Raw genomic sequence first — 15,798 nt, 5'->3', positions numbered from 1 at the left:
AGGGGGAAACACAGGGGTGACTAATGCGCCCTGTGTGTGTGTGTGTGTGTGTGTTTGTGTGACTTTTAAAATGTCAGCAGCCCCTGTACATGGCAGACAACCTGTCGACCAGCCTGAGGCAGCAGCTATAGAGTTGTTAAGATGATAACAAAAAAAAAAATGAAAATAGAGAGACGAAATTGTGATGTCTGGAAAATGAAGAAAAGAAAAAAAGAGCCAAAGCAATTTAGGTCGGTGATAAATGGAAAGCAATTCCACAGGGCTGCCAAAGTGTTTTTTTTTTCTCCTTTATTTTTCTTTCGTATGAAATAATCACCCCAGCTCACTGGAGCAGAGAGAAGTGCTTCTTTACGGAGATGGATGCCAGATAATCTGCAACAGAAACGTGTCCAGGGTGAAGACATCCTTTCTGGAGGACGGGATTTAGCACTGACTGATGTGTTACCGGAGGAAACACGATCATTCTGGCCTGTTTATCAATAACCCACGGCAGTGCGAGACAGAAGAGAGTGACAGCCAACAGCAAAGGAGACGTACACCCCAGATAACCTCTGTCCGGTAATTACCAACCACAAATTACACTCCTGGGGCTGTTATGTTTGTCCCACCCAAAACCAAAAAGGACGTGTTAACACTGAAGACCCTTAATGATGTATTGTACTGCAGTGCTGTCAATGGGCTGCATTCCACTCACATAGGACACGTTCATCCACAACCCCAAACAAATAAATTAAAACAAATAAAGCTTTTTACATTTATTTGCAGATCTGCACGGTTCTTCCTTTTCTTCTCAAGGCATTACAAAAAATAAAACATTGGGGAAAGCAGCAGAGACGGCTACACTTACATCCCACATCAACACAACAGCAGAGCTAGACTGTCATTATCCTGACTGGCCTGCTGTTATTAATACGATTCTTGAGGGGAAGTTAATTACAAGGGTACCGGAGGGGCGGGAGTGGGAGGCAGCAGTGGTGCGGGTTTGCTGTGGCCGAGTATGGATGCACCGTTTTATTAGCGTGCGTCTCAGAGGACAGCGGCTCACAGCCCAATTATGCACGGCTTTCCAGGAAGCAGAAGCTGCTGACTGATCATCTCCAAGACTGAGCTGCTTCAAGGTCGCCTCGCTGCAGACATCCCTCTCGTCTCTACAGCATATGTTGCCCTCACACACACACACACACTGCACCTAGTGCATTGTGGGGTGTTCTCTGATTGTCATTGTTTAGATGGCAGGACAATATGTTACTTATTACTTACAATATGCACTTCCTTCCCTTTTTCTTTTAAATGGATTTAGACATTTATAACTGTTCCTTTCTGAATGAGAGGCCTTGAAAACAGTGCGTAATTCCTAGAAGCTATCAGTACAATATCATACACCTACATGTGGCTGGTTTAGTCTGTTTCTCTTAGAACTCTCCTGTCTTTTTGCTTTCCAGAATCCAGAAAACCTATTTGTTTTTTCCCTTTTCTGTGTGATGGCAGCTGGTTGCGAGCGAGGCACAGCGCAGTGTTCAGTAAGTGCTCTCTGCTCCCATCGCCCTCCCCCAGCCCGCCACCTTTCACCTTACAAACCCCATCATGTCATTTAAAGTCATTGCCTGTCAATAGTGACATTCTTTGATTAATCTCTTTTGGTTATATTTCCTTTGAGAAATCTGTACCCTTCCCCTCAATTGTACATACATATTTAGATTGACTGAACAGCTTTAATGACACGCATCATGTTGCTGGAGGTAATGAAGCCGTACTAATGTATGGCACAACTGTAATGGCTGGCAATTAACGAAAAACCCATTTTGAAAATTAATAACACTGCAATCATGGATCCGGGGGCGGGGGTGGGGGTCGTGTACACAGGGGATGATCTTTAAAGTGCAGTGCAGGGCTTTTACTTTTGAGTGTCAGGCCGGCGTTTCCAGACACACAGATGAACAACACTGTGGCAACACAAAATACGCTTCTTTTGCACATAGAAATAACCAGAAAGGAAGTTTTAAAAGGGTGGTTTCTGCTCTCATCTCCAGCTCACTGTCGTCGTCCCCCCCCCCGCAGTAGTGGATACAATATGCTTGACACCGACAGGGATCTTGGATTACTATGCTGTGTAAGAACGGCGCTGCAGTGCTGTTTTGATGAAGCATTTTTAATTAGACAGTTCATGCATATTGTTAGTGTGTGCGCGTTGGGGGGGGGAGAGACAGAGAGGGAGAGAAAAGGATAATGATGCAGAGACACTGAGGCCATCATGAGTCTAGTGAGAAACCCAGCAGTGCTCATCTAGGTGATGATGTCACTGTGCTGTACGCCCCCAGTGTAGGTGGAGTGTGTGATGTCACTGTGCCCCCTCTATTCCCTAGATCTGTGTCCCTCATTGCCCCATCTTTCCTGGTTCAATATAGAACATAAGAACATAAGAAAGTTTACAAACGAGAGGAGGTCATTCGACCCATCGTGCTCGTTTGGTGTCCATTAATATCTAAGTGATCCAAGGATCCTATCCAGTCTATTTTTAAATGTTCCCAAACTTTCATCTTCTACCACATCGCTGGGGAGTTTGTTCCAGATTGTGATGCCTCTCTGTGTGAAGTGTCTCCTGTTTTCTGTCTTGCCTACTGCTGGGTTCCTCTCTTGCTCTCCTCTGAACTGCCTCTAGAGCAGCGATATCTTTCTTGAAGTGTGGAGCCCAGAACTGTACACAGTATCCAGCTCTAACTAGTGCATTGTACAGTCTAAACATGACTGCCCTTGTTTTAATTTTGACTGCTTCACCTGTAACCACACCACCAAAAAAAACACAGAACAGATTTCTTACTCTGTGAGGTCTATGCAGGCCATACAGACCATCACATACTAACTGAAGTTTGGGAGTGTTCAGCCACTTTTCGGTGGAGCTGTGTATTGACTTCAGCGTGTTGGGGTGTTTTGGGTAACACTCCTTAAACAGGGACACTTTAACAGGGAAAACCTTAAGGTCTACATCAAATCCAAGCCTTTGACCTTCCTGCGAACCACAAGTTACAAACTTGTACCCCGCCACGCTGTTGCACATGGAACAAGTGCCTTGTTACGATAAATTAATCAGTGACTGGGAAAAGGATTGTAAATTGTGGTTCTGGTGTTGTACTGATACAAGCGATCCGATCTATTCCACTGGGTTCTAGAGCTCCACTTCATCCATCACCAAGTTCAACTATATAGTTATTCCAGACCTTCCCCCATTTTCCTGTGACTGCGTTTCAAATCTATGTTTCCATGTATGCCCCTGTGTTTTTCTCAGTGTGTTCAGTTTGTGAGGCATACTGGTACTTGCAGTCACTCAGAAAGACATGCATCCCCGTTGCAACCTCTGCAATTTGACAGTGTGTCAACCCCACCCTGCTCTTCCCTCCCTTTAACCTGGTCCCCTTTCCTCTCCCCTTTCCCCTTCCTGCTGTTTTTTTTAACTTTCTTTAATCTCCAATCCTTCCACCATTAACCCTGCCCCCCCCCCTCCCTCCCTCCCTCTCCTCCTCCCTCTTTCTCCTTCTCCATCTCTTTTTTAAAATGTCCTGTTTCCTCCCTCGCAACCCTTTCCGCCCTTCCCCATCATTTGTTCTTTTGCAATTCTCCCTGCGATCTCTCCTCTCCTCTCCTCTCCTCTCTCCCTTCCCCTCCCTCACGGTCTATCTGGCACCTCCCTCACCTCCTGCTATATATAGACCCCTGCATTGCAGATATCCCATAGACCTGCAGTTGTTTCAAAGCCACTATATTACAGCCCTGAGCTGGTCCAACAGGCAGGAGAGACTCAGACAAGAGGATTTCAACCCCCCTGTCTAAACACTAAACTGTACCTTGTGCATGTTACTGCATTACAAGCCTGACACCCCCCCAACCCACACATACACACACACACACCACTACCACCACCACCACCAATTAATTAATATTACTTCACATATTTTTTTCATTCAATTAAACAAATCAGGGACATGGAAATTTAAAACATAAAAAAGGTTTGTGTAACTTTGGCTCTATGTGATTTTTTTATGGTTCCTGGCTTGTAAATACAGCAGCGTTTTGTTTTGTTTTTTGTGTGGGGGGGGGGTGGTTCTTGAAAGGCTTAGATAAAGGCAGGAGCCAATACAAGGACAACAACAACAATATTACAGAGTACAGTAACTTCCAGGAGTGCTTGGACATCATTTTGGTTTCCCCCTCTTTTCTAAAACCTATTTGCTTCCATTTAAAGAAATATTCACATGCATAATTTAATAAAACCAAAAACATCACAGACAGCCAAGGCAGCTTAACTTAATCAAATCTGCAGTGCTGTCTGGAGTTTTTACCTTCAATATGAGCACATTGTAGTTCACATCCCTGGCCTCACGTATACGGTATTCCTGTATACAGTAAATAAATAAAGACAGGATTTTTAAGTGATCTAATGATGGCTGATTATGCTGATGGGATTCAGTTAGCCTGGCGATTTGTGTTTTTTTATTTGCAGTGGAGCAGATTATTTTGGTTCACAGCATGTATTCTGATACACTGCACCTGCCAAGTGTGATAATCAGCCAGTCTTTACAAAAGCATTCTGTTGCTTTAAAAAAAAAAACCTTCATCAGCCAAGAATCAACAAATAAATAAACACTCTCACTTGCTGAGAACCTGCTTCCCAGAATCCCAGAGAAGCGTTACCTTCTCTGAACTCAAACTCAGTGGGCAGGCCATGAAGCATTTATACTGTTTGTCTCTCACGACATGGGGACGGTATTAAACAACACTTTCTGGTTCTTTGCAAGATGCTCAAACCTAATTAAAAAAAGATTAAGGAAATAAACAAAGTCCAAAGTCTTCATCAGTAAGATTAGGAAATTTAGAGCAACGTTAAACCAGTGATGTGTGCAGCTGCGTATCGACTTCTCTAATGTTTTTCCCCCCTTCTTTTTTTAGGTTGCATTAGAAAAAAAGTCACTGTGCTTTCTCGCATTATTCTGTGTATGTTTTATTCATGGTCCAGGCTGCAGCCTCTCTCTCTCTATATATATATATTTTTTTTTTTGCTGTAAGTATAATTGAGAGCGAGCCCCAGAGGGGTGATTTTGTCACACACAGATGGCCCGGTGGTGTATCTGCATTACCAGGGCGTCTGCAAAAGCTAAAACTCAAATCTAATAGGCTAGAGTCCCTAGCATGATGCAGGCTATAGAAAGCTGGTACCCTTCTGCACAAGACTAACAGGCCTTTTCTAAAAATCCAATTCCAATTCCAATTAACGCCATTTTGAAGGCAGGCAATAAAGATTCCGGAACCCAATTTGGAATCAATCAAACTGCCTTTAAATAAAGAACTTCCATAAGAAAAGAACAAGTTAGTTTTTATATATATATATATATATACACTCACCTAAAGGATTATTAGGAACACCATACTAATACTGTGTTTGACCCCCTTTCGCCTTCAGAACTGCCTTAATTCTACGTGGCATTGATTCAACAAGGTGCTGAAAGCATTCTTTAGAAATGTTGGCCCATATTGATAGGATAGCATCTTGCAGTTGATGGAGATTTGTGGGATGCACATACAGGGCACGAAGCTCCCGTTCCACCACATCCCAAAGATGCTCTATTGGGTTGAGATCTGGTGACTGTGGGGGCCAGTTTAGTACAGTGAACTCATTGTCATGTTCAAGAAACCAATTTGAAATGATTCGACCTTTGTGACATGGTGCATTATCCTGCTGGAAGTAGCCATCAGAGGATGGGTACATGGTGGTCATAAAGGGATGGACATGGTCAGAAACAATGCTCAGGTAGGCCGTGGCATTTAAACGATGCCCAATTGGCACTAAGGGGCCTAAAGTGTGCCAAGAAAACATCCCCCACACCATTACACCACCACCACCAGCCTGCACAGTGGTAACAAGGCATGATGGATCCATGTTCTCATTCTGTTTACGCCAAATTCTGACTCTACCATCTGAATGTCTCAACAGAAATCGAGACTCATCAGACCAAGCAACATTTTTCCAGTCTTCAACTGTCCAATTTTGGTGAGCTTGTGCAAATTGTAGCCTCTTTTTCCTATTTGTAGTGGAGATGAGTGGTACCCGGTGGGGTCTTCTGCTGTTGTAGCCCATCCGCCTCAAGGTTGTACGTGTTGTGGCTTCACAAATGCTTTGCTGCATACCTCGGTTGTAACAAGTGGTTATTTCAGTCAAAGTTGCTCTTCTATCAGCTTGAATCAGTCGGCCCATTCTCCTCTGACCTCTAGCATCAACAAGGCATTTTCGCCCACAGGACTGCCGCATACTGGATGTTTTTCCCTTTTCACACCATTCTTTGTAAACCCTAGAAATGGTTGTGCGTGAAAATCCCAGTAACCGAGCAGATTGTGAAATACTCAGACCGGCCCGTCTGGCACCAACAACCATGCCACACTCAAAATTGCTTAAATCACCTTTCTTTCCCATTCAGACATTCAGTTTGGAGTTCAGGAGATTGTCTTGACCAGGACCACACCCCTAAATGCATTGAAGCAACTGCCATGTGATTGGTTGGTTAGATAATTGCATTAATGAGAAATTGAACAGGTGTTCCTAATAATCCTTTAGGTGAGTGTATATATATATATATATATATATATATATATATATATATATATATATATATATATATATAGGCTTTTATAAGCAAGGGTAAACTACATATAGTGGTAAGGGTGAAAGCAGGAATGGCCTTAAGGTCACACTCAGGTTCATATTTTGACTAAAGAAACATTTTTAATTAGATTTAATTTCACAAATTAAATTAGGATTACATTTTGGCTAGCGTTAGGGTTAGAATCCCTTGTAAACATAGGCTTTCATTAAGGTTGGGATTACTTTTCTACTGACTCAACTGAATCAGGTTTAGATATGTACAGTATACGTAATTAATTGGGGATGTTGGATGTTTTAAAAAACTATAAAGGAAAATACACTTAACAATGTAAATAAACTAATAATTCACAGGCTCTTATAAAAGTTTCAGATGGCTAGTCATACGTCAGCTCTCTTCACAAGAATCTTACTATAAAATATAGGCCTACATTATTTTGTGAAGTACTCTGCATTTTCTGCCTTCTTTGTAATATTCAACTTTAAGAATATATATATTTTGATCACACCCTTTGATAATGAATGGGAATGGGAAATTCCAAATATAAAAAGAAACTGTAAGCATTTGTGGAAACATTGATTAAAGTGTGGAAGGCCAGTACGTGTGTATTGCTAATACTGATCTGCATGATCTTACTGTGTTTTGTTAAACTGCACTGTACCAGCACGGTGTCCAGTCTAGCTCTCGGCCACGATTGTGGTGGCAGCCGAACAAGGAAGTCTAGGTTTTGGTAAACGTTTGCTGCTACCTGGTGTCACTTAATGGTATTGCACTCCTGGTTTTAAAATTAAACTTTCAGATTAGTCTATAAAGTTGGTTTCCTGCACATATAAATGTATGCATATGCAATTCATTTTCAAATTAAATCATATAAATTATGATGATAATGCATGTTCACTATATTTTAAAACTATGCATCATATGATTATATCATTGCTGTCTGATTTTAAAAATAATATTACATTCCCTTCTTCAAGTTATTATTATTATTATTATTATTATTATTATTATTATTATTATTATTATTATTATATACAATCATTACTTCTGTTGGGTATCAGTGTAAAGTAAAAACTAAAAATGTGCATTTGCAGATTTGAGTGCAAATGTTAAAAGCTTTTTTGACAGATGTTAAATTAATAAATATAATTACTCAACACTAATACAATGTACAATATTTGGTAGCAATTGCTAGTAATGTAAAATGTAAGAAAACCTATTAACTATGTTCAGTAAACAAAAAATCTTGATATTGTTTAATTTAATCAGTGAAGTTAGCTCCATAAGTAAGTTTAATTAGCATATTAGCTGATAAGCAATTCAGTTACTTGGTTTAAGCAATCCTGATAGAACAAGTAAATCCAAGTACTAAAGTATTAAATTGTGCTATTTTGTTGTGTTTTTAGAGACAGATACATCTACAAAAAGATGGTGTCTCAACAGCCTCTGCATTATCAGATTTTCCTGGTCGCCTTTTAAATGGTAAGGAGGAGACTGTTCAAAAGCAAATACCTTTCAATAAATAAACTCAAACTTTTTGTCTATTTTTTTTATTTTTTTTATGCAGCATCACATTTTACACAGTGAAAACAAAAAACACACTAGGCTAATAATTCATCTAAGTTAATGCCTGGTTTACACCATTGGTGCTCATGTCAAGAGTTTATTCACTTTATTGCAGATTTAGCTATGTTTAGAGGTCAGACGTCTGACACATCGACTCCAGGAATGAAGATGAGTGGTCAGCCTGTACATAGCTATATGGACATGATAATCAGTTGAAAGCAAGATATTTAAAGATCAATGGCCACCATTACCCTTGCACAAAGGGTTAAGAAAAACGGGCGTGGCCGGATTGTGTGAGAGGATATGACGTATGTAATTATCCAATACGTTCTAGCGTTACGTGTCATGGAAACGTCACAATCGTCTCTCCAGCGGAAAACAAGTGCATAGACTCAGGAGCCGGTGGATGAGGAAGGTGTATATGTAAATCCGACCAAAAATGAAGTGAGTTTTTCCTTTATTGATGTGTCAATGTGTTGCTTCATGTGTGACTGAATGTGTATCTGATGTGTTTTGTTCTTACGTTGTCTTAGGACGATATCGGCGATGCCGGCCTGTCCGCCGTGGCGCTGTTCCAGTGCTCGCGGTGCCGGGGCTCCGTGCAGCCCCCGATCAAGCAGTGCCGCGGCGGGCATCTGATGTGCAAGAGCTGCCGGTCGTACCAGAAATTCTGTCCGAGCTGTTCCGGCTGTCACAGGATCAATGTCAGAAACTTAGCCATGGACAAAGTGGCCTTGATTCTTCGCTTTACCTACGACAGGGTGAGTATTTAGATCATCCATACAAAAATATCCTTATTTGAAAACTGTATTTTTTGTTTTCCTTGATTCCTATGAAAATGCTGCGTTACTTTTGTTCAATGTATTGGATTTGTTCTCCGCTTCTTCCTTAATTAATGATTGCCTGTGTGTTTCCTTCCCTTGTATTAGTACTGTGGCGTTTCAGCCGCCGATGCCCTGTCGGCCAAAGCGGAAGACGTGATTGAGCTGTTCCAGTGTCCGGTGTGTTTCGACTTCGTGCTGCCGCAGATCCGGCAATGCAAGTCCGGGCACCTGATCTGCGGACGGTGTCGGCCGAAGCTGCGGCGCTGCCCGGTGTGCCTGCGCTCTCTGAGGGCCGGGGTCAGGAACGTGGCCATGGAGACGGTGGCTGAGACCCTTCCCGTCCCCTGCGAGGTGAGTGTGGCCCCGGCCTGGCATCCCGTCCTGATCGCTTGTAGAACTGGTCAGATTTAGACAAACTTACATTTATTAAGGCCTTTAGTCATTTGAAAGCTCATCCTTACAGTGGTGGTGTTTGGTGTATGTACCTGCCAGTCTCCATCTATTTATCTTTCAGTTGATCTGTTTATCTATATTGGTTAAGTGAACCGGCATTGACTAGCTGTTGTACGATTGGCTTACTCTGAAATCCTGTGGACTAGTTGGGTTCCCAGGGCTCGGAGGTGTGATGTAGTGGAAAAAAAAAAAAATCTCTATTATTGGCAAGTTGGCAATCTGCAGAAAGCTTGTGGGTTTGCGATTGACCAGTACAGCAGTGAATTAAGTTAGGTTCATCTTCTGTTGCCCAGATCACTCACTGAGTTAGGGTGTAATGTGTGCTCCTTGAGTCATTTAAAGCAGTGGTTCCCATCCCTGGTCCTGGAAGCCCCCCAAACCTGCTTGGTTTTTGTTCCAACAGAGCTCTCAATGACTTAATTGAACTAATAAAATTAGAGCTAGTGAAGATTTTAACCAGTAGGGGTTTTAGGTTCAATATACACTCACCTAAAGGATTATTAGGAACACCTGTTCAATTTCTCATTAATGCAATTATCTAACCAACCAATCACATGGCAGTTGCTTCAATGCATTTAGGGGTGTGGTCCTGGTCAAGACAATCTCCTGAACTCCAAATTGAATGTCTGAATGGGAAAGAAAGGTGATTTATGCAATTTTGAGCGTGGCATGGTTGTTGGTGCCAGACGGGCCGGTCTGAGTATTTCACAATCTGCTCAGTTACTGGGATTTTCACGCACAACCATTTCTAGGGTTTACAAAGAATGGTGTGAAAAGGGAAAAACATCCAGTATGCGGCAGTCCTGTGGGCGAAAATGCCTTGTTGATGCTAGAGGTCAGAGGAGAATGGGCCGACTGATTCAAGCTGATAGAAGAGCAACTTTGACTGAAATAACCACTCGTTACAACCGAGGTATGCAGCAAAGCATTTGTGAAGCCACAACACGTACAACCTTGAGGCGGATGGGCTACAACAGCAGAAGACCCCACCGGGTACCACTCATCTCCACTACAAATAGGAAAAAGAGGCTACAATTTGCACAAGCTCACCAAAATTGGACAGTTGAAGACTGGAAAAATGTTGCCTGGTCTGATGAGTCTCGATTTCTGTTGAGACATTCAGATGGTAGAGTCAGAATTTGGCGTAAACAGAATGAGAACATGGATCCATCATGCCTTGTTACCACTGTGCAGGCTGGTGGTGGTGGTGTAATGGTGTGGGGATGTTTTCTTGGCACACTTTAGGCCCCTTAGTGCCAATTGGGCATCGTTTAAATGCCACGGCCTACCTGAGCATTGTTTCTGACCATGTCCATCCCTTTATGACCACCATGTACCCATCCTCTGATGGCTACTTCCAGCAGGATAATGCACCATGTCACAAAGGTCGAATCATTTCAAATTGGTTTCTTGAACATGACAATGAGTTCACTGTACTAAACTGGCCCCCACAGTCACCAGATCTCAACCCAATAGAGAATCTTTGGGATGTGGTGGAACGGGAGCTTCGTGCCCTGGATGTGCATCCCACAAATCTCCATCAACTGCAAGATGCTATCCTATCAATATGGGCCAACATTTCTAAAGAATGCTTTCAGCACCTTGTTGAATCAATGCCACGTAGAATTAAGGCAGTTCTGAAGGCGAAAGGGGGTCAAACACAGTATTAGTATGGTGTTCCTAATAATCCTTTAGGTGAGTGTAGAACTGTATAAATAACTTATTAAAGAACCAAGTTTTTTATTACACAATTGAAAAAGTCAAATCTAACCAGATTTATGCTTCGATTAAGGTTCAATTAAGCAATTAAGAGCTCAGTTTTAAATTGAAGGTTAAAAACACCCATCTAAGAGAAAAGGTCTCTAGTGGGGTTTTGACATTCAACAGCTGATGGTAAGAAAGTTGTAATCCTCAACGTGAGCTGTGTTGGTACATTTTCTGTCTTAGTCTTAGACATCAATTTCTTTCATAATTATTTGATTTATTTGATTTGTTTTTTCCTTATGTTGTATTAGTACTGATAAGCAGATAAAGCTCCCATGTGAGCTGTGATGAATACAAGCCACCTTTTTAAGGAATTGTAGCTTTAAAGCAGCTTCACAGCTTTTGTCTGGAAGGATACATGAGAGTTTTGCATTTGACCTTACAGGAAGGTCAAAGGTCATGAGAAGTGGTATTTTCAGATTGATCATACATGGTTGCCTATATAAGTATGAGTGCACTATGTAAGGAGTTATGAGTCAGTTCTCACTTTGACCTGAATGAAAGGTCAAAGGTCACGGTGGAGGACATTTTTGAAAAGACCTTATGAGTTCCTATCTGAGTTCTGTAGCAATTGGTAGTCTATCTACACTCTTTAGGCAATATGAACTATTTTAAGCATTGATTGACCTTAAAGGGGAGGTCAAAGGTCAAGATTAAGGTTGCATGTACTATTTTCACAGTAAATCTATGATTTTTATTACAAATCTGAGGTCAGGTTGCAGCTTTGTGTTTTACAACTCGGATAATAACATGCGTGCCTCGAGGTGCACCTATTGCACTTTTAAATTTGCATTTTTTAATGCTTGAAAAATAGAACTAGATGCATCACAATGTCAGTACCTATTATATGCACGTTGTTGAGTTTTGCACCATGTATTCGCTATTTGAGGTTCATTTTCTCAGGTGAAACCCGAGGTCCGTACCGCAGATCTTTGTGTTAATATGTACTAAACCACTCGCAGGTGAATCCAGAGTGGGACTCGGCCTGGAGGCAATTCCATACAAAGGACCCCAAAAAGCCATTCCTGCAATGGGTCAAAGAGGCGCTGAGGTGTCCCTGCAAAAAGAACAACCACGAAGAGGTACATTGTACTCACTCCCTCTCTCGTAAGTAAGGTGCTTTATTGTCAGGATTAACAGATATCCAGTTTTGCACAAGCAATTAAACATTACACATATGTGTGGAAAAATAAATAAAATTACTTATAAAATCAGTCTTATAAACTATACTACAGGACAAAACTAAAAAGCACAATATTAATAAAATCTTAATATACATGAAGATTGACTTTTAAATTATTTTTAGTCAAATAATATAAACTAAAAGAAAATGTATCAGAATAATAATAGTCTACAATGAACATATTTCCTTTCCCAGACTGTGCTGTGGATTATTATCCTTTCACTCAGCTTTATACGAATGGATTAGTGTGCTTTACTGAAAGCATGGGCTGCTTTAGTTCAGTTCGATTGCATCTAATGTCAAGATGTACACTTTGATATGCCATGGGAAGACAGAAGACACACACAGAACTGATTTCTGTATGTTATTGCATTGGTGTATTAGTTTGGCTGTTGATGCTGCAGCCCTGTGTTTAGCTCCTCCGCCTGAGTGTCACACAGCCACACAGGATGCATGATGACATCAGCAGTGGAGCTCTGTCTGTCTGTGGTGTTTGTACTGAGACTCTGACCTGATCTGCCCTGTCTGCACACAGAACCTGCCCACACAACCAGGACCTGCAGGCCAGGCCAGAGCAGAGCAGAGGGGCATCTCCCATCAGGTATTGCTGGGGCAAGGGATGGAAGGGACTGGTTAGCAGGGGGAGGGAGGACAGAAACCATGATTCATGATCTTCCCTCTGTTTCAGGGGCCAGGGGGGCAGCGACCTCCATGTGGAATCACGTCTGTAACTTTTGCTGCTGTCTGTGCTGTGTGATATCCATGACGAGGGAGCTGGATTCGTACTACCAGACTGTACAGGATGAACTGGAGCCCACTTGGGTGTCAAATTCAGCTACGCTGTTGGAATTGCTCTTCACCATTCCCTTGACGCGCTGATGTTATACCAGATATAAATCATGTGGGGCTGACTGGGACTCTGCACTGTAACCATATGTAAGTGAATGTGAAGGCTGTGTAGATATTTTAGAAACCAAACCTCTCCAATTTGTTCCAAACTGAGTCAAAGCTAAATCAAAGCTGTTTTAGTAGGTTCACACGTATTTAAACAAATTAACTGAAACATATATGCAGAAAGAAAGAAACTTTTAAGAAGACAAAACGTTTGAGAGAATTTTAAAGAGCTGAATAACTGTCCTGTTCTGTATTGTGTGTTTAAGTATAGCTTTTAGGAAATTGATCTTTTATTTATATCGAGGGCTTTCCAATATCTAATCTTAGAGAAGAACGATGCTGTGTTAATATTTTAAAAAAATATTTATATTATTATTACAATTCAGGGGGGAGAGGGGGACAGAAAACTTGATTCATGATTCTCTCTCTGTTTCAGGGGCTGGGGAGACAGCGGCCCAGGCCACAACTATGAGGTGCCGTTTGGGAGAGAATTCTCTCCATTGTACATACAGTATACGTGTATGAGTTCACTCCACGAGACGCACGCTGTGAGGTCACTCCACGAGACGCACGCTGTGAGGTCACTCCGGTAGACGCACGCTGTGAGGTCACTCCGGTAGACGCACGCTGTGAGGTCACTCCGCGAGACGCACGCTGTGAGGTCACTCCGCGAGACGCGCGCTGTGAGGTCACTCCGCGAGACGCGCGCTGTGAGTTCACTCCGCGAGACGCGCGCTGTGAGTTCACTCCGCGAGACGCGCGCTGTGAGTTCACTCCGCGAGACGCGCGCTGTGAGTTCACTCCGGTAGACGCGCGCTGTGAGTTCACTCCGGTAGACGCGCGCTGTGAGTTCACTCCGGTAGACGCGCGCTGTGAGGTCACTCCGCGAGACGCGCGCTGTGAGTTCACTCCGGTAGACGCGCGCTGTGAGGTCACTCCGGTAGACGCGCGCTGTGAGGTCACTCCGCGAGACGCACGCTGTGAGGTCACTCCGCGAGACGCACGCTGTGAGGTCACTCCGCGAGACGCACGCTGTGAGGTCACTCCGCGAGACGCACGCTGTGAGTTCACTCCGCGAGACGCACGCTGTGAGGTCACACTCAGATCCTTCCCTATACATTGTTGTCTGGCAATACATCCCACTAGAATTAGCTCTTTTGGAGGAGAACAGCTGAAAAGAAAAGTCACAAAAATAATTTAAAACAAACATTTTATCGAAATATTATTTTATTTGAGGGACGACGTGTAGAGTACAGCAGAGTGCAAACTGTGCAAGCTTGTTCTCCAAAGAGGAATCCGGCTCTTTGTTTTAATCTTCTTCAGTCTTCTCGCTTCTGCCAGCAGTCAGATTAAAACAAAGAGCCGGATTCCTCTTTGGAGAACAAGCTTGCACAGTTTGCACTCTGCTGTACTCTACACGTCGTCCCTCAAATAAAATAATCATGTAAGATGATAGTGACAGATCTGGGTTGTGAACCAACCGATGTTTTTTTTTTTTGAAAAATAGGGTGATGGGGTATTTCGATAAAATGTTTGTTTTAAATTATTTTTGTGACTTTTCTGATTTTCTCCATTCACTTCCAGCAAAGCAGCTCCAGAGTTACCACCTGTGTGATGTCATGGCATATTTCACGATCGCTGATTTCTGTTGCATAGAATGAGCTGGACATGGAACACTCACTGCACAGAATATGTTTCTACTAATAGAATAACCTGTGAATTTAGAAACTGGAATTTCGGTGGAGATCCCCTTTAAGCCCTGCATATAATCAATTTGAATGTGAATTTTAAATGTTGAGGAGCATAATATGGCTTACTGTACTGAAAACCAACCTGTTTGCATCCAAACATCATAAATGACAAGACAGACACCCATGACAAAAAACTTGATGCTTTTAATATTTCTTAAAACATAAGTATCTTGTGAAGCATTATGGTAGTTAAGTGTAAATTGCACTTAATGTGGGGAAAATGCTCAACATGGCTTTACTGCACTTATAATGTAACCACGTATACCGATCAGCCATAACATTATGACCACCTGCCTAATATTGTGTTGGTCCCCATTTGGCTGCCAAAACAGCCCTGACCCGTCGAGGCATGGACTCCACTAGACCTCTGAAGGTGTGCTGTGGTATCTGGCACCAAGACGTTAGCAGCAGATCCTTTAAGTCCTGTAAGTTGCGAGGTGGGGCCTCCATGGATTGGACTTGTTTGTCCAGCACATCCCACAGATTCTCGATTGGATTGAGATCTGGGGAATTTGGAGGCCAAGTCAACACCTTGAACTCGTGATTCATCAGACCAGGCCACCTTCTTCCATTGCTCCGTGGTCCAGTTCTGATGCTCACGAGTCCATTGTAGGTGCTTTCGGCAGTGGACAGGGGTCAGCATGGGCACCCTGACTGGTCTGCGGCTACGCAGCCCCATACGCAACAAACTGCAATGCACTGTGTGTTCTGACACC

General features: G+C 42.5%; 1 protein-coding gene across 2 annotated transcripts; it reads left to right on the top strand.

Annotated features, from left to right (window-relative positions):
• Positions 1 to 8,556: 8,556 nt before the first annotated feature.
• On the top strand, positions 8,557 to 14,554 carry LOC136759325 (E3 ubiquitin-protein ligase siah2). 2 transcript variants are annotated; one of them, XR_010820023.1, is made up of 7 exons: positions 8,557 to 8,657; positions 8,747 to 8,974; positions 9,143 to 9,388; positions 12,217 to 12,361; positions 12,973 to 13,038; positions 13,126 to 13,373; positions 13,768 to 14,554. XR_010820023.1 is itself a non-coding variant. In XM_066714257.1 (6 exons), exons 2-6 carry the CDS (start codon positions 8,852 to 8,854, stop codon positions 13,192 to 13,194), a joined length of 624 nt encoding a protein of 207 aa, XP_066570354.1. In that variant the 5' UTR covers positions 8,557 to 8,657; positions 8,747 to 8,851; the 3' UTR covers positions 13,195 to 13,289. The 2 variants fall into 2 exon arrangements, 1 of the variants encoding a protein (XP_066570354.1); XM_066714257.1 differs by lacking the exon at positions 13,768 to 14,554 and having other exon boundaries at positions 12,217 to 12,336; positions 13,126 to 13,289.
• The last annotated feature ends 1,244 nt before the right edge of the window (positions 14,555 to 15,798 follow it).

The sequence above is a fragment of the Amia ocellicauda genome, chromosome 9 (genome assembly GCF_036373705.1).
Source record: "Amia ocellicauda isolate fAmiCal2 chromosome 9, fAmiCal2.hap1, whole genome shotgun sequence".
NCBI lineage: Eukaryota > Metazoa > Chordata > Actinopteri > Amiiformes > Amiidae > Amia > Amia ocellicauda.
The sequence above is the reverse complement of the archived record's forward strand: the minus strand, read 5'-3'. Positions and strand labels throughout refer to the sequence as shown.